General features: G+C 40.6%; 1 protein-coding gene across 2 annotated transcripts in view; it reads left to right on the top strand.

Moving 5' to 3' along the window:
* Positions 1 to 22500, top strand: part of NFAT5 (nuclear factor of activated T cells 5) — a 64872-nt gene that overhangs the window by 34385 nt on the left and 7987 nt on the right. Inside the window, exons 2-13 of one of the 2 annotated variants that reach the window (XM_069868726.1) lie at positions 575 to 636; positions 1094 to 1652; positions 6393 to 6585; positions 8374 to 8564; positions 8835 to 9007; positions 13059 to 13193; positions 13353 to 13405; positions 14454 to 14586; positions 15238 to 15315; positions 17985 to 18133; positions 18635 to 21068; positions 22228 to 22470. In XM_069868726.1, coding sequence (XP_069724827.1) covers positions 1123 to 1652; positions 6393 to 6585; positions 8374 to 8564; positions 8835 to 9007; positions 13059 to 13193; positions 13353 to 13405; positions 14454 to 14586; positions 15238 to 15315; positions 17985 to 18133; positions 18635 to 21068; positions 22228 to 22466 — 4308 coding nt within the window. In that variant the 5' untranslated portion in view covers positions 575 to 636; positions 1094 to 1122 and the 3' untranslated portion in view covers positions 22467 to 22470. The remainder of the gene's footprint in view (positions 1 to 574; positions 637 to 1093; positions 1653 to 6392; positions 6586 to 8373; positions 8565 to 8834; positions 9008 to 13058; positions 13194 to 13352; positions 13406 to 14453; positions 14587 to 15237; positions 15316 to 17984; positions 18134 to 18634; positions 21069 to 22227; positions 22471 to 22500) is intronic. The other variant, XM_069868725.1, reaches the window with a different exon arrangement.

The raw sequence follows: 22500 nt of genomic DNA, 5'->3' as shown, positions 1-22500 counted from the left end.
GAAATTTAAATCTGAACATAAAGTCCAGTTATTCCTCAGTGAGCTACAGCTGATTTAAATAAGTAAAGACCTATGTTTGTCTGTATCGCTTCCTCCAAAACGTTTTAGCCTATGTTTTCAGCTGATTCGTCCATTAAAATTCTTCAGTGGAAAGGATTCTGTGGTTCTCCAGAAATCCTAAGGATATTGTTTTAATTGTGTAGCTGTCCTTTCGTGTTTCTGAAACAAAGTGATCTATGTGACCTCTGGAGAAGGTTTGAGATGTCCTGCTAATATGGGTTTCTCAGAGGTCTGTCCAGAACTCTCTCTGTACGTGGAGGGGACGCGACTGATAAAATCTGAGAGAAATCAGTCTCGATGACTGAGTCAAATTACAGAAATTTCATGCCTTCTTGTCACCATTACAGATATTTCATCCCCGTTTTGAACCTTCAAAATAAACAGCTATGTCATAGTGACTGATACCAGTTCCATTTTGCCTACCGACTCAGTTGATTTTATATTTTATTTCTCATTTATGATGGAATAATCAGCAGCTCTTTTTCTCATTTATTTTCTCATATTTTTATTCCAGGATTTGCCTCTGAAGCAGGGAGTGTCTGCATTAAAAATGACCTGTAGTTCTCTGCTTCATAGGTTAGAAACTTATTTTAATATTTTGTGGCTAAGCACAGTCCCGTCTTTCTCAAAAATGAAAACAATAAATGATTTGATTGGCATTGAATGTGGATTATAAGCATTTTGCATTGGGGCTTCCATTATTTTAGACGAAATGGCTTCTATACAAATAATTAGTCGAGTGGAGGCATTGAAAGCTCTCTATACCTGCAGCCATTTTTATGAATTAACATTAAGTTTTAAAACAAAAAGTTGATTGCAGTGAATGATACTAAGTCATATTTGGACATTTCCAAAGTACTGTATTGGTTAGGTTGTATTGCTTTACGCATTGACCTTCTAAAACTTGCCAAATTCCAAATATTTGTCGGGGGAAAGAAATCGGTTCATAAATCGCTTTATTTCAATGGGACTGCTATAGCCAGCACACACAGAACCCTGTATCTTGTATTTACTTGCGAATTATACACCGCAGATGCTTCTTCAGCTCCTTCCTCTTCCTCCATGGGCGGTGCTTGCAGCTCCTTTACCACCTCTTCCAGTCCTACCATTTACTCTACCTCAGTCACCGACAGCAAGGCTATGCAAGTGGAGAGCTGCTCCTCAGCCGTGGGGGTAAGTACCAGAGGGGTAAGTGACAAGCAGTTAACCAGTAACACAGTCCAGCAGCAGCAGTCAACGCCGAAGAGACACACAGTCCTGTACATCTCGCCACCACCTGAGGACTTGCTGGACAACAGTCGGATGTCCTGCCAGGATGAGGGGTGTGGATTGGAGTCAGAACAGAGCTGCAGTATGTGGATGGAGGATTCACCCTCCAACTTCAGTAACATGAGTACCAGTTCCTACAATGATAACACTGAGGTGCCACGTAAATCACGCAAACGAAATCCAAAGCAGAGGCCAGGGATCAAACGTCGAGATTGTGAAGAGTCCAACATGGATATATTTGATGCCGACAGTGCCAAAGCTCCTCACTATGTCCTTTCTCAGCTCAGCACGGACAGCAAAGGCAACTCAAAAGCAGGAAATGGGTTGGTATCTGCTTTTTTTTTTTTACCCAAAAAAAAGTTCTATCACCATATGTAAAACCAAACTAATAAAACTCCCCCCATGCCCCATCAAGTGTTCTGCTCAGTTTCTCACATAAATCCCTTCTCTGCTGTTCCCTTTTGCATCCTAGCCCATAAGTTCTCATTAGGCTTGTTAATCTTTATTTAGAAGATAAAGCTAAACTTCCCTGCAACAATTGGGCGCAGCACTGATGAGCTCATCTGTATTCTTGTTTAAGTGAAATTCCTAAAAGATTGCACAATTCCATTTATAAAGTGGCAGTGAAAACGTTATTGTATTTGAAAATAAAGGCAGAAGTGGACTGGCTGCATCTTAAATCTTACTGGTTTTTTCCAGGATTTTATGTGAGGATTTCAGTCTGTGCACTTCACCTGCTGTTTATCTCTCTATTTATCAAATAGAGAGCGTGATGGGAGTAGAAGTTAACGGCTTGCTAAGATTTCTCTTCATTTCAGTTTGCACATCCTTTTTTATAAAATGTTACGCTGATGTGGTGAACCAAACTTCTGTTTTTCCTTGTGAATTCCCTTCTGTATTTGATTTTTTTTTCAGAAATAAATCCTGTTTGTCTCTGTGCTTCTGGGTTGTGTGCATGCGTGTGTCTGTTGTGGGCACGCCTGGGTGGTGGTCTCTCATCTCTCCCACTTCACACTGTTCACTAAATGCATTTCAGTAGTTGCTTAAAGAGGAAAAAGTCCATCAGTTTACAATAGTGTGTTGATGCATACTTTATTTTTTAACTTGTAGCTTCTTATTACTTTTACAATGGCCAAGCGCATAGATTTGGCTTTTTTTTTTTTGAAAGGGGTGTTATTTTGTTTCTGGATTTGCTTTTGTGTATGTGCTTGCAGTACATTCTAATGTTCATCACAGTAATGGTGAATATTAAAATTTGACTGATGGGAAAGATTATGAACTTCTCATATCCCAAAGGGAAAGAGCCTGTAGTCTGTATTTCCAGGGTCATTGCAGTTCCATACTTAAAATTTCACTGTGAGAAAGTGATTCAGAGAAACTCTCCAGAGTGTGCAGGCCTGGGTGCCGTATCCTGGCTGGGACCCGGAGCGATGGCTCTGCCGCCAGCTCCTGGCTCCTCAGACCTCTCCTTACAACAGCCTGACTGCAGTTGTCCAGCATCTCTTGTTTTCACTGACTGAAATTGATAATAAAGTAGAACATTAGGACATGGCAGACCCAAAGAAGCACATTAGCATATGTAAAGCAGCTGCCTGGAACTGGGAAACTGCCTCCACTGAGCACAAAGGAGACGGGGCACAAAGGGAAGAGGCTTTATTGAAAGGCAAGAACTGTGTGACTGTAAATGCGATCTCTGGAGAGAAAGGGGAGATTTGGTAAACTCTGGAACAGTATATGTGATCTCAGTCTAAAACATCACAAGGCTGTAACATCACCCAAACTATGAGGGGCTGAGCAGTGAACACTCATCGGTCCTGTGAGCAGTGCTCCATGAATTCAGGGGTAGACAGGCATCATTTTTTCCTAGTGTATCGTATACAGGCAAGATCGAACTGCAGCAGAACTCCTGTAATGGAATTGTCCTTTTGAATAAAAGCTCTGGCATAAGAAATGGCCAAGATATTAGAAAATTTTGCTGTTAGAACGTGGAGATAGAGTGTTACAAATCTAGGTCACAGTAGTGACTTTTTTTTTTTTAAACTTTCCAGCCTGATGGAGTTCAGCCAAGGGAGTTCATTTACTTCTGGCTTGAAGAAAAGAGCAAGGAAAGCACCCTTGCTGATTCGTGAAGTGGAAATAGCATTTGCCTCAAAAAAGATTCTAGTCAGTTGTCTTTAAAAGCTAGGAAGGAAGAAAATATATTCCTGTGGAAACACAGAATTTGTGAAAGCCTTTTTAGAAATGGATGAATTAATGGTGGTTTAGGACAAAGCGTCTCAGATTTCCGACATCCTTGGTTTCCCTGGTCCAGTGCAGAACCAGGGAAACCTTAACCCAGGAAATCAGTTTTAATTGAGTCATGGGGTTTGCCACTTACATTTCTTTATTTAGAAAAGAAGTGCCAGCTTTGAGGAAGCATTGTCTGCTAACAGTTAAGCTAATAAATACATGTGTGTACGTGAAATATTTTACTGTTTGTATGTGCATAGATATTAGTAATATATATAAACTAATTAAAAGGATGTGTAAATGATATATCCTCGTAATTTGACAAGAAAGATGGCCGAGAAGTTCTTGTGAAGGCTTTACAATTGCTTTCAAGTTCAGCTAATCTGATTGAAAGTTAACAATTACTTTAGATTTCTAGAGGGAGTACGCTCAGAATAATTGCCAGACAGCATCTCTTCATGTATCTGTGACAATGTATGAAATACCAGTATGTTGACAATTAAGGGAACTTGGCTTTATGAGTAAAGTACTGTTAGGAAAACAGTTGTGATGGAGAGGCCGAAGTATTAATGTCACAAGTCTAAGCCCTCTTGTTTTGAGTGTTGAAAGTGATTTTCATTTTGATGATCTGCCTCTCTAATGCTTCCCTTCGAGATTCAGTATCTCATACAGTCTCCTGTATGAAATTTTGGAGGCGGAACTTCCAGGTGTGACAGGATCAGGCAAAGCAATCGATGGGATGTCTTTACATGGAGCGTTCCCCCACGAGGTCAGTGCTCAGCCTGCCTGACCGACGTGCAGAGAGCACGGGACACGGGCTGGTGTTTTGAATAATGCAGTGGTGAGGGTTGCCCAGCATTCCTTCCTGCGTTCCCTGTGGGAAGCTAAGAGACTGTAGCTGTGCGATCTAAAATTCTGAGTAAGAAAAAGGGAAGACTTTCATTCAAAGTGCATTGGAGCAATGTCCTGACAGGAAGATTAGAGAAAGCGATTATCTTACAAGCTTGAATTTGTTTAGAGGTTTTATTTAACTTTTACAAAAGCAAAGAGCGCGGTGGTGTTAAGTACAATTTATTTAGTGTGTTGCAGGTTCTGTGTATGCTACACTGAAGAATATCCTTCCTTTTATTTTCCTAAAAGAAGGTCTGTTTTTACACAGTGTTTTTATTTTTGTTCAAACAGCCTGTTTGACTAGACTGTGGCAGAGTAACTCCTTGGCAGAAAGGTGGTACGCTTGTGGTTTGTTGTACTCGTTTTTTTATCCGGATGCTGCCTCTCCGCTGGGCTGAAGTTGAGCGAGCAGGGCAGGACTGCGTGCTGGGCATCTGTCCTGGGCTCAGCTGGTTGAGGTGGCAGCATGCTGGGCAGCCCCATGAAGACGTGATTAACCTTCACAAACAGAAAAACATGAATGAAATTCATACAGTGGGTAACAGCTCAGTGGCGTCTGTTTTAACCCTTCATTAAGATGGAGTTTTGGAAGGTTTAGTAGGACTGAGAGTGTGAAAAATAGGACTTTCAAGGATATGAGGTGTGGTGGAAGCAGGGGACAAAGGGCCTGGCCTTCCCTGGGGCAGGAGAAGAACTTTCTGTAGGAAAAGTGCTGGGCCAGGCTGTGCAGGGCTTAGTGTGACCTGGAGGAGTTTGCGTACTGTGTGGCCTTGTGCCACTCGGTGCCCAGCAGGAGTTTTAGGAAAGGTGCTGCTGCTGTTAGTGTAGTTGGGCAGAGAGCGTCAGGTTAGTGAGAAATTCATGCGGTGGCAAAGCTCTCAGTAAAGGATTTTGGAAAAAAAACCAAACCCAACCATTTCTTTCACCCTTCTCCTTGAGAAAAAGCCTTGGAGAAATCACTTCCGTATGTTGCACGTTGGACAAGATTTTTTTCTTTTAGGCAGTCGACACCTGTTATTTTAAACTGCTTTCTTCAGAGTCATTAGCTGTTAGAAACTACTTTTTGGTAGTAAAAAAAGAGCATTACCTTCTGCATGATCTCACTGAGCCCTTTTTCTGCCTGTACCACTTGCCATGCCCTGTTTCCAGTACTGGTGTTGAATGGGTTCATCAGGCTTCAGTTCAGGATCGTTATTCAAACCTGCTCTGCCTGAAATCAAGAGGTATTTTCCATTGTACTTTAAACAGAACACAAAATTGATGATGTTATACTTTGGAGGGCTTCCTCATTCAGGTTTTAATTATGGAACTGGACACAACATTCAGTACAGCTTAAGGTGTGCACCTGGAGAGAAACAGCCTTTGCATACACTGCAGATTTAAAATTGGTGCAATTATGTCAGAGCTTTTTACAATAGCTGATTTGGTTTTAATGTAAATTTGTCCATCTGTTTTGACAGAAATTAGCGTTTGCATGGATATGCAAGTTCAGGTGGAGACAGGCATGTGGCTGTTTTCCTATTTAAAGAAGTATCATTTAACTTTAAATCCATTCAGTGTGTGTGTGTACATACGTATATTTGTTACAGAAGCGAAACAGCTTATTCAGATAATATCAGGCTGTAAAATATACTATGAAAAAGCAGATTATGAGCCTTCTTCTGTTTGTTAACACAGTTTAATGCTAATTGCTTTTTCCATTCAGTTTTGTTTACTCACTGAAAAGCAGTTCTTATTTGCTCTGGATGGAGGAGGCAGGGAAGCACCGTTCCTCTTCATCCTGCAGGTTTCCTTCTCAGAGAATTCCGAAGTCTGCTCTCGACCATAAATCTTCTATCCGTTAATACACACTCTTTTATCTTTTTAGCTTTTCTGTGATTTAGTTTGTTTTTATTGAGGAGCTGCTTATAACATCTTTTTAATGGTCTGCTTTGACTTCCCAGAGCATCAGAGAACCAGAAAGGAGCTGGAGGGAAGAAGACCCCAATGTTGTGTGGTCAGTATCCGACTAAGGGTGAGGGGAAGGAGCTGAAGATAGTGGTACAGCCGGAAACCCAGCACAGGGCTCGTTACCTGACTGAAGGCAGCCGGGGCTCAGTGAAAGACCGGACACAGCAAGGCTTTCCAACTGTAAAGGTAGGCTGTTCAGCGTTAGGCGAGGTGGGGATTCCCTTCCAAGGGATGCTGTAGTAGAATGGGAACTGGTCAGTTCAAATAGGCCTAGAATCTTTATTTTTAGAGGGAAGGAGACAGACTTTGCAAGCTCTTTGCTGTAGAGGCTATACCGTATCTCTTATTGCAGTTAACAAGACGTCTTGTTTTCATCACAAAGTTACAGTAAGCTTTATGTTGAGACAGTGATGTGTAATCTGGGATGTGTCCTGTTAGACTAGAGTTATACGAACTGCAAATAGACATTTGAAGCATACAAAGCTAGGATAGTGAAATGCTGTAACTGTTTGATGGTCCGTGACAGTGGATCATCATTATGCTGTATCACTAAGGATATAAAACTAGGTTTATTTAAAAAAAATAAATGAGCGGTGGGGTTTTCTTGTGTGCATGAATTTTTTTGTTTTACCTTTTATTTAATAAGAAGTATCTGAGTCCACAAATCCAGTGTCTGTCTTTCAGACAGAATTATAGCACAACTGGAGAATGACCTGTTCAATGATGTTAGAAACATCTCCAATGCTTCACTCAGTTCTCCTGAGTAATGTAGAAATCCAGTAAAATTTTGAAAGAAAAGAATCCATTCATATAGTCCTGTTGCTATGGTGATGTAGTGCTCATTTATGTGAATTTTCTTAATGGGCCTTTGTTCATCTGAATTTCCTTTTAATTCCTTTCCCAGTTACCCTTTAGCAGCCATCAGTGAAAATTCTATTTGGAAGAGTCTGGTGTTCCTGAATTCCTGGAAGCTCAAGCTTGCTTTACCAATAGGCAGACTAGTTCATACCCTGCAAATAGAAGTCTACCAGGATTGGACAGACCAAATGAGTCAGTGGATTTTCAGGAAATCTGAGCTAGGGGGAAAAATATACAAAAGGCAAAAGTGTTCTAAATATGGGGAAGAATAGTGTTAAAATGTGTCTAGTTAAGTAGAGAATCGTAGAATGGTTTGGGTTGGGAGGGACCTTAAAGCCCATCCAGTTTCAAACCCCTGCGATGGGCAGGGACACCTCCCGCTGGATCAGGCTGCTTGAAGCCCTGTCCATCCTGGCTGTGAACACCTCCAGGGATGGGGCAGCCACAGCTTCCCTGGGCAGCTGAAGCTTGCTCTTTTCAGGTAGTGCATGCGATGGGCAACCATTCTGATGTGTAACCCTTAAGCAGACTGAGGAGGAGAAACAAGTTCTGTCACTTGATGACTTAAAACTACAGAGTCTACAATCAATATGTGACATTAAAATTGTATAAACAGACCTTATTCAAGTGACTTGTGTGGGGAAAAAGATGATCCTGAATGGAAAGTGTCAGTGGAGAATTTCCAGCTATCAGTAGCAAATGTTTATGTTTTCTTGCTAACACTATTGCGAAGGTGGAACGGTCACCATCCAGATGATGAGAGATGTTCTTGCACCCCTTTTGTGTCTTCTTCTAATGAGAACACTGGGGAAGAAAAGCAGCACTGGCTGGCTGTGGTGATGCTGTTTCTGGCCAAGGAGACTTTGGTGCTGTGACACATCATTTAATCTGTTTGATAAATGACCGACTTGTCTTTTAATAGGAGAAGACATGGCAAAAGATGAAAAACATTAGCATTTTGTTTATAAACTAGATGAAAAAGTTTTTGTTCCTTCTTCCTTTAGGATTGTCTCCAGCAACACTGGGAGCAGATTCACTTCAAATTCATCTGCATAAAATGTTTCCTGTTTTAATTGAGAAGCATTGCAATATTGAATTTGTGTTGCTGTGTTGCAGCTGGAAGGTCACAACGAGCCGGTGGTGCTGCAGGTATTCGTGGGAAATGACTCGGGTCGAGTGAAACCACATGGGTTCTACCAGGCCTGCAGAGTTACTGGGAGAAACACTACTCCCTGTAAAGAAGTGGATATAGAGGGGACTACTGTTATTGAGGTTGGACTGGACCCAAGCAACAATATGACACTGGCGTGAGTAGCTTTTTCTTAAAAAAGTATTTCCATTTATTAGCTTGATTTCAGAAACAGGTTGTTTTTTTTTTTCCTGATGGGTCTAGTTAGCAGCTGCAAGTCTGAACATCTTGGCACACACCAGGCACTTAATGAAGCTAAATGTCTAAGAAAAACTTTTAAATCACGTTCTCAGTTTGTGATACTCAATGCTTAATCTGTTTTTTTCCTAAAATTTAGGAGATGCTGAACTTAAACAGTATTAAACTTTCATCTATTTTGTGTTGTTAGGGTTGATTGTGTGGGAATACTGAAGCTGAGAAACGCTGATGTTGAAGCTAGGATAGGGATTGCTGGCTCCAAGAAAAAAAGCACACGTGCTAGGCTGGTATTCCGTGTTAACATCACTCGCAAAGATGGTTCAACCTTGACTCTTCAGACACCTTCTTCCCCAATTTTGTGCAGTAAGTATCAAAATAAAAAGTTTGCGTTAGAGGATTCTGGATTTTAGGGTGATTGCCGTGAAATGCCTTGAGGGGGGAAAATAAAACCAGTGTTAATCAGTGATTATTTCAGAATGGCTGTGGCTAAGATCCCGTGGATTGATTTTCGTTTGGGGTGGGGTGTTAGTTATATGACTGACTCGTATTTAAAAGTAGCTATAATAGCTATATAGCTTAATAATAGCTATTATTAAACAAGTCTTTGTCTTTTAAAAGGTTAGAATTTTTATCATGATTACTTTGAATTTATTGCATGGCTTTTTTGCTATTTTTAATCCCTTCCATATTGTCAGGTTCATCTGTCAGCTTTCAGGACTAGAAAGGATTTCTAATAATTTAGCTCTTTACAGTTGTGCTGGTTCAACCAGAGGCTGAATCTGTTCTGGTTCAGTGCAAGAAGGAAACTTTTTATAGCTGTTTATTAAAATGCTCTGTTTAGCACTGCACACAGATGGCTGCCTTGACTGGTTAGGTTATACTGGGGAAAATGAAGTCAGAGGAGGATGCAGTGCAGCGGGGGCTACCTGTGTTTATACAGTATGTTGTGACTTCCAGTGAAGGGGAATTCTCATTTCTCAAAGAGAAGAGATAGGCAAATGTGTGTGAAACAGCTGTTGGTGGGATTATCGATCCCTCTTGATGAACAAGATGATGGGAAAGATTTTCTCCATGTGTGGAACATAGGATGATTATGCAGGTTCCTGAGTGCTTTCATTGTGCTCTTTCCATTGTATAAAAAGAAGCTATTACCAGCACATCATGGTAAACTCCTTTTAAAACTGGCATCTGTCGGTTCAGAAAAGAAGGCTTAGGGTAGACCTTTTCGTCATGTTCCAGTATTTAAAGAGTGGCTACAAAGAAGATGAACCCTCTTTTCAAGGAGTCACATGGGAAAAGGCATGGGGTAACGGGTACAAGTCATTTCTGGGGATACTCTGGTTGGACACGAGAAAAATTTTTCACAATGAGAACAATCAGCTCTTGGAATAATCTCCTCAGGGAAGTGATGGATTTCCCAATACCGGGCACTTCTAAGGTTCAGCTGGACAGAGTGCTGGGCCATTGTGTCTAGGCTGTGCTTTTGCCAAGAAAGGTTGGACCAGATTGATCCTTGTGGTCCCTTCCAACCTGTGTTCTGTCATTCTGTGTGGGTTACTGGTTTTACTTTTTTCATTTTTCTGAACACTGCCAGTACCTATTGTGTCAGGGCGCCTGTCCAGCTCGTCAGGAACTGCAGCTTTGTTGCCAGGGAAAGAACAGATTGGAAGAGGAGATAATTAAAAGCATGTGAGCTTCCACATCAGATACCACCATGCGATTCCAGTGCTGCAGGCAACAGGCGATTCGGCAGATGTGCCGTTTAGCCTGTCTCTCCTTCCAGTGTTCTGCTCTCACAGAGCAAGAGTCAGGGAGAGCAGGAACCTCACAGAAACCCTGAGAGGCTGATAAGAGGTATCTGTGCTCTCTTGAGCCACGTTCTGTGCTTCAGGCGAAAGTTTCACTTTTGAGGTGCTCTTCCAGAAAGGTCAGCTTGAGGTGTTCCCATCTCTAATTTTAACTTCTCTTGCCACTATTTGCCAAATGTTTCTTTTTCCAGTGTTTTTTTAGACTGATGGAGTTCTCAGATTTGTGCATTTATGTTGTTGTAAAATACATAAGTACATTTGTTAGAAACACAGTGTCTGCACAGTGCCTTTCCAGTCAGTGTAGCACTGTGGGATCTGATATTAATTTTCAGATTTAAGGGGAAAAAAACCCATTTTCTGTAAAATCTCCACAAGCTATTTCTGGATACATTTTGTTTGCATTGTTATCTTACTAGTTAAAGATAAAATTATTTAAATTGTAGCAGAAATGGGAATGGAAATAGTCTGGTGTTTACTTAAACACCCAACAATGCAAATCTTGCTATTGTAAGTGGAAGCTGAGAGTCTGAGATGGTTTAGAGACCAATTTTAAAACAGGCTGTTTAGCTAAAATACACTTTCCTGCTTGGCTTGTTTGTAAGACCATACCAGTATTGATTTATAAGGGTTCCTTGTAGTCTATGTTCTCTGTCGAATGCATCCATTTATACCCATAACATTAGCAGCTGTGTTTTGAGATATGGGCAGTGAGTGAAAGACAGGATATATTGCTCAGTACATGCTAAGAGACATTAGGGGAAAGGAGGAAATCACAGTTATCCTTCCATCAATAAAGTACTAAAAAAATATAGTTAAGAGTAAATTGGTTAAGTTTTTTGCAAACTGGGTTTTGGTCAGTTGATAAGAGAATCTCCCTAATTGTTTAAGTTCCTAAGGGACTGCCCAGGAATTTTATTGCATCTCCATTGCTGGAAGTCTAAAAGAAAGAAACTGGCTAGACTCATGTCTTCGAGGAATGATGTGGGTAAAACTGATTGTGATGTAAAGTTGAGAGGCGAATTCTTGAAGCTCTTTCCAGGCTTGTGTGCTTCTGCTGTCTTGGCTTACTCTGAGGTTATGGTGACTTCCAGTAGACATTAGCTAACCAGACAGTGCTGGTACACATGTATTGGCTGATTGACATGGCATAAAATTTTGTGGTTTATGAAGTTATTTATTTATATCAGTCATCTCCAGCAGATCTGGTTTCTTTGCCACATACGTCTTATTACAGATGTGAACTCCACCTTGGCATAATAAGGGTTTCATTTTCCCTCATCAGAGCCTGTATATCCTGTGTTTTATTACTAATATTGCTGTTAAAGTTACAGTAATGTTTCTGAAACCATAAGAAAGACATTAAGTAGATGCAGGGCCTTTATTTAAGGTCTGTGTTTTAAATAGGCTTTGTTAATTTGTTAGCAAACCTAAATTCAGAAGTTCATGTGCCTTGAGCATATTTAGTAGTTGCGTAATGGTTGCCTAGGAACCCGCTGCAAGAGTTGTAGAAAAATCCTTTTTAAAAGGTCATTAAATAATTTGGAGAGTTGCAGTATGTATGTTCTTCTGTGTAGGAAGCCCAGAGAATGCTGTTATCAAGCACTAAAAGTGGGCCACGTAAGTGCAAAGCTTATGCCAGTAGGATTGTATGCTGAATGGAAAAGGTGATTGAGAAACCTTTATTAGAAACTGGAATAATTTTATAACATACTACATGTGACAAAGTCAAAACACGTTATTTTAAAATGTATGTCTGCATTTACATTGTCTTTGGTGCTCATTTTCATTTACCATACGTGCTCTTATTTGATTTATGCTTTAAGAAGCATAGAAGTAATTCACAGCGAAGACAGTTTGCAATGTATGTTACATAAATCATCATCTGAGTCACTGGTGAGAAGCAGAGGTTTCCAGGGATGTATATCTGTAAGCTGCATTTTCTTTGCTAGTTTATAGGTTATCATAGAATCATTGACTAGTTTGAGTTGGAAGGGACCTTAAAGTCCATCTAGTTCCAGCCCCTCTGCCATGGGCAGGGACACCTCCCACTGGATAAGGCTGCTCAAACCCCTGGGTTTGCTCTTGCACCAGCCAGAAGGCTGCATCGTTTTTAAAAAAAAACCCTGAAAAAACAGGTAGTATGGGAATTGGTACTTCTACCCTTTTGCATAACAAAGCAAAGCTTCATAAAATATATTTTTATGAGCATAAGGGTAAATCTGAAGGTGAGCTTCAGCTGTACCCAAGAGCTGATGCATTTGTTTATCACTTTCCATGTGAGGAAATTATGGAACCAAATTTTCTTCTCTCCTGAACTTTTTTTTGAGCACTGAAAGTTTCATTTTGAAGATGTAGTAAATGCAGGAGAAAAGGGAAAATATTATTAGTGGATCATCTACCCAAGCGTGATTTCTACGAGGTCATTACATTTAATGAGAAAATAGTAGAAACAGTTCTCTTTCAAAAAGTTCTGTCATTAATGATATAGTAAAGGAGGAAGCTTAGAACTTATTTTGTTCTTTCCCTTTTAATCCTCTAAGTAAAAGCTTTTTGTTTTGGCTGTTGATACGTTCTTGATTTCCGACTATGTGTTTTTTTGATTGCAGCTCAACCAGCAGGAGTTCCAGAGATCCTAAAGAAAAGTCTGCACAGTTGTTCAGTGAAGGGTGAAGAGGAAGTTTTTCTGATTGGCAAGAACTTTCTAAAGGGAACAAAAGTGATTTTCCAAGAGAATATTTCTGGTTAGTGTGAAAGCAGTAATGGCTTGGGGTGCTGAAAAGAGCGTATTTGGGTTTGTGTTGGTTGATAGGGTTTAGTTGTAGAGAGCAAACTCAGAAGCACTAAAATAAATTGCTTTATATGGATGTGTGATAAACTATGCTTTTTAACTTTTCATTTAGATGAGAATTCATGGAAGGCAGAAGCTGAAATAGACATGGAATTATTTCATCAGGTACTTTTGTATTACTATTACTACTACTACTACTACTACCACCATAGAATGGCATTGACTCTTTTTCCAAAGAAAAATCAAATAAACCTTTCCCTCTTCCTGTCCTCTTTTGTTTTCTTGAAATGTGTTCTTTAAGAAGTCCAGTAGAATATCGTAGTTTTAGGTTTACACAAGTATACTTGTTCAATTTCTGACTGAGAACTTATACCACTCTCCTGCTGTGGCATCTGTGAGCTTCATGAGCAAGTCTTTGCCCTTATGTGCAATGTATTTAAAAGGCCAGCAGCTTTCCCAAGGGCACATTAAGTTACTGCTGAATGGGAATACATTGTGGGTACACCACGGTATCTATACCTGGCCGGATTTCTGTTCTGCTTTGAATGTTTTGCAAAACATTATTTTATTCTTTTTGACACAGCTAAGGGTCTTTATGGATCATTGAACTGAAATGAGAGAAATTTAGATGTAAATGATGTCTGACAAATATCATCTTGCTCCCACCTCTGAGGGCGGTGTTCCATACATGCGCTGGAGGAAACGATTTCTCACTTAGTGGAATAGATAGTTGGGAAATAGACAGCCTGTCGCTCATCCCTATTACTGTTGATGAATGATTCAAGCCTATTTTTTGATGTCTGCTCAGTGTTAAATCTGCTTAAGTGTAACATGAAACTGCATCCTCCATCTGTTCGCACTGAATGTAAAGACCTGATTCAGCAGAACAGTGAAGTGTCTGAGTCTGGCAGGATTTGGTGGCAAACCGACTGCAGTCCAGTAAAGCTTATGTTTAAAGTACTGATCTTTATGTTTTTTCTTTCACCACCTTCTGTTTAAGCTGTAAGTTGCCAGTGAGCATCATCTAGGCAGATGATCCAAATCACTCTTCTAGCACAAGTTAGTTACTGAAAGTGTAACTTGATCACTTTTCCCCAGTGTTTTCCATTTTTATGGTGTTTTATTAGTCTGCGTCTCTGGTTTGATGAATATAAATATCGTTAAGGTCAATAGTAATGAAATATATGATTTTTAAATTATTTTTGTGTTGTAGAATCACCTTATTGTGAAGGTGCCACCATATCATGACCAGCAAATAACCTCAGCTGTTTCTGTGGGAATATACGTGGTGACCAATGCTGGAAGATCGCATGATGCGCAACCATTTACATACACTCCAGATACATGTATGTAAAATAAAAAACTGGGGGAGGAATGGACCGTATTTCCTGCTAAACATCTCATTTCTGATTTACAGTATTTAGTCCCTGCAGCAGGAATCTTAAGTAACATGGATCTTTTCAAACTCCTCTTCCTGATGTGAGGTTTGCACTATTAAATAATAAGATCTAAAGGCTTGGCTTTTCTTATCTATGTAACAGGTAGCTCCGATTTCTGCTGCATGGAGATGGCTGCCAATAGAGTAGCATCAATTTCTAGTATAAGGTACAAAATGAAGCTCAGCAGGAAAAAAGTAGACGTATTATATACAGAGCAGCAAATAAAACCAAAAAATAGCACCAAGCATTGTCCTAAAATGATAGGTATACTGAAGTTTGACCATACAATGTGGTTTTATTTATCTGTATTACAATGCATGGTGCAGTGGCCAACTGGCTGTTTCATTTTTGGAAGTGAAAATGATATTCTGGGCACTGTGATCACTGGTGCATTCACAGCTACAAACAGAAAGTTTGTGTAAACTTGGAATGTTTCTTGGGGTTTCAAAGAACCTTAGTTTCTCTAAGGTATAATGAACTGTTTTGGTTTGTATTTGGGTTTTTTGCTTGTTTGTTATTTTAACATAAGGAAGTTTTCAATGTGTTTTGTCTCGACAGCTGGTACGCTGAATGTTAATGTGAAGAAGGAAATCTCCAGCCCAGCCCAACATTGTTCTTTTGAAGAGGCTATAAAAGGTACTAAATTGATTCTTATCATTGTTGTTAATAACTTAACTATAAATTCCTACCCAGATTTGGAAGAATGAATCAGACATCCTGTGAAGAGAAGACTGTGCTTATAAAATCTGGCCATATTCTTAGAGAGAGGCTTGTTTTCTGATTGTGAATGTTTTACTTTACAACATAATTCCTTTAAGTATATTTTAATGTGAGCTAATATAGGACAAAAACTTAAAAAAATAATCTTAGAAATAATATTTTCATTTCTTTATGCCTGTCACGAGCGGGAGGTTGGAATTGCTTAAAGAATCACTTTTGCTCATAGTTTGAGTACGCCAGTTTGTTGTGAATCTTGATTTAGGATCCTGCTGGCTTGCTAATTCGTCACAAATGGATTCGTACACAGCTTTGATTTAGTAGCAATTTGGGATTTATTAGCAGTAACAGCACTTAATCGTTAGCCAATTTAACAAAGTGGTTCAGTGGAATTTACTGTAACCGAAACAGTGACTGAGTTAAAGGTTTGAAAATGGCAGGGTTCACATGAGACTTAGTACACAGTTTCCTAAATCAGATCATGTGTACAGACACACACAAACGCAAAGACATAGATTTACAGACACGCAGCGTTAACCTGTAGCTAAAATCCCCCTTTTCTTGAGCTTAGTGAGTTACTCACTTCTACTGCACCGGCATTCATCAGTGGACGATTGTTGAGTCTCAAAGTCTGACTTCGCCTTTCTCCTTCATTGCCTTTATTAGCAGACTGTCTTTGAGTCTTGGAAAGTCTGTGCCTTTATCAGCTTCGTTAACAAATGGTCTTTAAATGTGGAGGAATCCACGCCCGAGAGGTGTCCCAGCTCAGAGGGAGATGCTGGTCGCAGCCCGCTGAGATCCAGGATTGCTCAGAGGGTCTCACTTAGAATCTCTATTTATAGGTTCACAAGATGCTTGACTTTGGTCAGTGTTTTTCCATTCTGGCCGGATTCGTGTTAGGTAATTCTGGCATTTTCCACCAGCTGTATAAGTCCATTACTTTTCAGATCATACCGTTTTGGTACCATCCTGCCTGGGCTACGATCCAGGCAGCAGGTGTTCCAGGACTGTCAGGGAGTGACGGATTGTCCCTGTTCCCTACCTTTGTCAGGCAGCCGGAGTTCCAGGTGTGGTCAGAGAGCTCTTCATCATTTCGACTCTCTGCACTTGTACAAAGGCATGAAACAATGGGAATTCTCTCCATAACATGCAAAGCTCACCCTGGATCGCACAATGGTCTTGAGAGGGGCTGCACCACCACAGTGTCTCAGGCCCTGCAGTCCAGTCTTCATTTATTATGCTTGCAAGTGAAGAGGAAAACAGAAAGAAGTCTAAGAAGGCAGTTAATACAAAGGATTTGGAAACTATGTGATGTTGATTTAAGCAAAAACACGCATTCTGGTAGTGGTGGGGAAGAACTGAGTACTGAAAACATGAATGTGCAAGCTTGGTAATTTTCAGAAGCTTCCCAGTGGTTTATAAGACTAATTTCAGTGGATCTAGTTAAGAATGGTAATTTTGGCAATTTCAGCTTAATCCCTTCAGGAAGATTGGGTTTTTTTCTTTTCTGTCCATTCTACCCGTGAGAAGCTTGTGATTTTGTTCCAAGGGAGCAAGTTTTAGGTTTGCCTGGTTTTAAGTGTGAAGTGAATTGATCATTCTGATACAGAAATCAAGTAGAGGAAGGAAATGTTTCTTAGTTGATTGTTAAAACCTTTGTAGTGTACAAAGGTTAATGGAAATTTCCAGAGTCTGGTCTGGTGAAAGCAGGTTGAAAGGTAAGCAAATGAACAATGTGATCACAAGTTTGATAGGAATCCCTAGCTTCAGGTTAAAATTGTGAAGCTCATGTGCAAAGTTAACAGCTTGGTCTTGGCGGTGAAATTATTTACAAGTTGACTTTACAACTTGTCAGGGAGGGTAATACAAGATGTGATGAGTTTAAAACTGCAGAGAATATTTGGGGGAGAAATACGCAAAAATATTTAGGTCATGGAAACAAGCTGATGAAAGGACTGGTAAGACTTCTATTAGCAAGATTAAAAAGATGAGGAAAATAATAACTAATTAATTAATTTTAAGAAGTACTAAAATTAACTACTTAACTACTAAAAAAACCCAGAAAAAATAGGCACCTCAAAGGCAAAATAACGTGGTCTTGCTACAGAGCTGGCATACAGATTGATCAAGTTTTGGCTTGATTAGTCCTTTTAACAGAATAAAAATACAATCTGAATGCTCTGAGCACTCTGTTCACATGGTTTTCTGAAACCAGACAAATTTCAAAATGAAACAGAAAAGTTATGTGGTTGAAGTGCAGTAAAACTTAAAATCTTAAAGTTTGTGGAAAGATGTCTTAAACTGTTATGTTTGTAGTTTAAGCAGTTGGTGGCTGGCTGTCCTGGTCTGGAAAAATACAAAATGGAATTAAAACTATGGCATTGCTGCTAGTCTTAAAACCTTTGGAAGGTTTGAAGTATTCAAATGTTTGCAATGATCTTTCTGCATATCGGCGTCGTAGATGGTGATGAGAGCTCTTCTGGTAGGGCTGAGAAGTGAGACAGGAAGCAAGCCACCATAGGATATCCACTCTTTGCATGACAAATGTTAACATTCTATTGCTCTTCTACTTTTATTTGTGGCTGCAGCAGTGAAGGCCACTGGTTGTAACCTGGAGAAGGTAAACATTCTTCCTAGTGCCTTGATAACTCCACTCATGCCAAGCAGTATGATTAAGAAAGAGGACGTGGCTCCAATGGAAGTATGCGCAGAAAAAAGATCTCCCCCTGTGTTCAAGGTAAGTTGGATTGTGATCTGAAGACAATAGCTTCAATAGTCTTAGTTACGTCTAACTATTGATCCATGTTCTAATAGCGGAGAAGAGTAACACACGGAAAATGTCACATCCGAAATCGGTCTGCAGAAAACACAGAACATCATTAAAAGACTAGGCAGTTTCCTTGAAAGTAACTTGCCTTGTTCCTGCATTCAAAAAGATTGATTGTTCAGTGATGCTAGAATGAATTTTTTTATCCTGTGACACAGAACTAGTAAATGACTGTAAGAATATTATTATAATCACTTTCTAGCATTGCTTTCATTAAATTGTACCTTGACTTCTTCCTTGAAGTAGCGTTTCCACTGCTAGTCACTCGCTGACTTGTTTGCTTATGTATTGAGAGATACATAAACCGTCAGATTGTTCGTCACATCTTTCTTGAACATAGTGGATTGATGGAAATTTTATAAGCATAACCTCAGTAAGCTTACAAATTGCTTAATATTTTGGTCTTCTCAGGCTTCAAATGTGGTTGGACCAACTCAACAAACATTGGAAAACAGTATGTCTGGCATATCAACTTCTGCTTCCCATTTACCTTCTGAAAATGAAAGCCAGCAACAAATACAACCGAAGGTGTATAATCCAGAGACACTAACTACTATCCAGACACAGGACATTTCCCAGCCTGGTAGCTTTTCAGCAGTCTCTACGCCGGGTCAGCTGCAGAACAGCGATGCTTTGTTGCAGCAAGCAGCACAGTTCCAAACCAGAGATTCCCAACCTAGGGAAGTCTTGCAATCAGATGGCACAGTAGTGACTTTGTCACAATTAACTGATGCATCACAACAACAACAGTCTACACTCTCAGAACCAGCACAGGCATTGCAGCAACAGATCTCATCAAGTATTTTCTCATCGGCGAGTGGCGTGAGTCAGTTACAGAACACTATCCAGCAACTGCAAGCTGGAAATTTTCCAACTAACACTGCCACTGGCAGCAACAGAAACGTTGACTTGGTGCAACAGGTATTGGAAGCTCAACAGCAGTTATCTTCTGTTCTATTTTCTGGTTCAGACAGCAATGAGGATGTTCAAGATCAGCTAAACGCAGATATTTTTCAGCAAGTTAGCCAGATACAAAATAGTGTCAATCCTGGGATATTTTCCTCATCAGACACTGCTGTCCATTCCAGACCAGAGAACCTTTTGCCTGGACGAGCTGAAAATGTTCACCCGCAGCCTGAAAATGCGTTGTCCAGTCAACAGCAGCAACAGCAGCAGCAGCAGCAGGCGATGGAGACTTCTGCAGCGATGGTGATAGGAATCCAACAAAACATTTGTCAGGCTGCAACTCAGATGCAGTCCGATCTGTTCTCTTCGACTACTTCAGGGAATGGAGCCCTCCAACAGTCACCTGTCTATCAGCAGGCTTCTCACATAATGAGTGGGTTGTCGACAAACGAAGACATGCAAATGCAGTGTGAATTATTCTCTTCATCTCCTGGTGTTTCTGGAAGTGAGACTACTCCTACTGCACAGCAGCAGGTCTCCAACAACGGACCTACTATGTTTCAGGCATCCAATTCTGCAGATGGAGAGGAAGCTTCAGGACAGAATAAACAGATACAAAGTACGGTATTTCAGACCATGGTTCAAATGCAGCACAGCGGAGAAAGTCAATCACAAGTTAATCTCTTTTCATCTACCAAAAACATGATGACCGTTCAGGCAAGTGGAACCCAACAACAAGGAGGTGGTCTGTTCCAGCAAGGCGGAGAAATCATGTCTATTCAGTCAGGAAGCTTTATGCAGCAGTCTCCACATTCACAAGCTCAACTTTTTCACTCTCAGAATCCTATTGGTGACACTCAGAATATATCACAGGAAACACAAGGCTCTATTTTCCACAGTCCAAATTCCATTGTCCACAACCAGGCCAGTACCAATTCCTCAGACCAACTGCAGCCTCCAATGTTCCATTCGCAGAACGCCATGGGTGTACTACAGAGCTCTTCGGTTCCTCAAGACCAGCAGTCTGCCAACATGTTCCTTTCCCAGAGTTCCATGAGCAACCCTGCAACTCAGGAAGAACAGATGTCATTCTTTACAAGCCCAAATTCCATTTCTCCTCTTCAGACAGCAACAAACACTGAACAGCAGACTTCTTTCCAGCAGCAGACACAGATCTCTCATATCCAGAGTTCTATGCTTCCCCAAGAACAGCCGCAGACCCAGCCTGCTCAGCAAGGTTTGTTTCAGTCTCAAGTGTCGTTAGGCTCTATCCAGTCCAGTTCAATTCCCCAGAACCAACAGGGAGCTATCTTCCAGCCCCAGCATTCGATAGTTGCTATGCAGAGTAGTCCTCCATCTCAAGAGCAGCAGCAACAGCAACAGCAGAACATGATGTTCAGTAATCAAAATGCAATGAGTACAATTGCTCCTCAGAAGCAGAACATAATTTTCAATCCAAATCAAAACACAGTTACCAATCAGGAGCAACAGGGCCAGTCCATTTTTCATCCACAGACTAACATCGCACCGATGAACCAGGAGCAGCAGCCCATGCAATTCCAGAGTCAGACTACAGTGTCTTCTCTTCAGAATCCTGGATCCAACCAGGCTGAAGCACAGCAGCCAGCTATCTTCCATAACTCACCCCAGATTCAGTTGGTCCAAGGGTCACCAAGTTCTCAAGAGCAACAAGTCACTCTCTTCATCTCTTCAGCTTCCATGTCTGCCTTGCAGAACAGTATGAGCCAGCAAGAGCTGCAGCAGTCTCCGATGTTCTCTTCTCAGAACAGCATGGCGGGAATGCAAGGAACTGCTTCTCCTCCACAGCAGCAAGCTTCTCTGTTTCACAATACAGCGGGAGGTGCTATCAACCAGCTGCAGAATTCTCCTGCTTCGTCTCAGCAAACATCAGGAATATTCCTGTTTGGCATTCAGAACAGTAAGTGGTAGATGCCCAATTCCGAGTTTACAATTTAGAGGAGCTACTAATTGTTGCCTACAAGACAATGATTATTCAATTCTAAGTTAGTTCCTTAGCGAAAAAAACCAAAATCCTGAAATAGGTAATACAGCACTGTGATCGAGAGTATAGACACTCTTCATGTTGCATGTACAGTTATGTTGCTGATTTTGCATGAGAAATTTTAGTTTAAATACCTGTTGATCTTACTCTTAGGATTTACACGTGAAAAAACCGTCTTAGAATTCTATATACTTATATAGAAATAGTATATATAAAATTACTAACAATACAGATGTAATGTAAAATGCATGTAGACACATTTAAAAAAAGAGAAGTTACACCTTCTTAAGGCAGCTCCACTAATCTTTTTCCTGCTGCATTTCATTTCTACAACTTATGCAATAACTTCTCCACACATTATTGAAAGGAAGGATTTTTTTAAGCTCCGTAGTCCAGAGAAGTGTCTATTGAAGTGTATTTGAAACTCCTTTAACTTCATAAGCCAGCACTTTTCCATATCTCTGACAGGTTCTGTGGGATGTAGATCCTCCCATCTGTCAGGAGGGCTGTACGTACCTGTGAAGGTCTGCAAGCAGCGGATGCAGATGATGATTATAGAGTCTTATAAAAGATCTGGAGAGAAAACTGCAGCTGTGTACACAGTCTGTGGTTATAGCTGAATATTTGCTTTGTTGTATAACCTCTGACAATCAGACCATCTACAGCCAGGCCTTCCTGTGAACCTGAAGATGACGCTAGAAGTGGCAGGAGATGTGGCACCACTTGCAGATTTACAGAAGGAGCTAGTTGTATATGTTGGCTGATTGGAAAAAGACACAACAATAATTAAGAAAGACAAAGGATGAGCACAGTCAACATTTCATTTATGCTCTGCCTTTTGTTTTTCTTCTAGCTGAGGTGTTAATAGCGTTTGGTTCTATCTAGAGTCCATATATTCAATACACCTCAAACCTCTCCTTATATGCAGACGGAGTGGTGAGCGAAAGTGGTCTTGTGCATGCACCTTTCTACATCGTTTATGGTCACTATGGTTGTATGTAAAGGAATTGGCAATTTCACTGCATGTATAAACCTACTTTAAATGGTCCGTTGTTCTTCGCTTACTTCTCAACAGACTGTGGGCAGCTGCTAACCTCTGGACCAGCTACGTTACCGGATGAGTTGATGGCCATCAGCCAGCCAGGTCAGCCACAGAGTGAGGGACAAGCAGCAGTGCCAGCGCTGCTCTCCCAGCAGATATCGGAGACTCCTCCACTGCCTTCAGCTATGGCAACCAACCAGAATATTGAGAAAATTGATGATCTGCTTGTGTCATTGCAAAACCAGGGGAACAATATGACTGGCTCGTTTTAATTAGGCAAGTGAGTGATGTGTTTGGGGTTCTTTC

Source organism: Phaenicophaeus curvirostris, chromosome 14 (genome assembly GCF_032191515.1).
Source record: "Phaenicophaeus curvirostris isolate KB17595 chromosome 14, BPBGC_Pcur_1.0, whole genome shotgun sequence".
In the NCBI taxonomy this organism is placed as follows: domain Eukaryota; kingdom Metazoa; phylum Chordata; class Aves; order Cuculiformes; family Cuculidae; genus Phaenicophaeus; species Phaenicophaeus curvirostris.
Note: the sequence above shows the minus strand (reverse complement) of the source record. Positions and strands in the feature narration are given on the sequence as shown.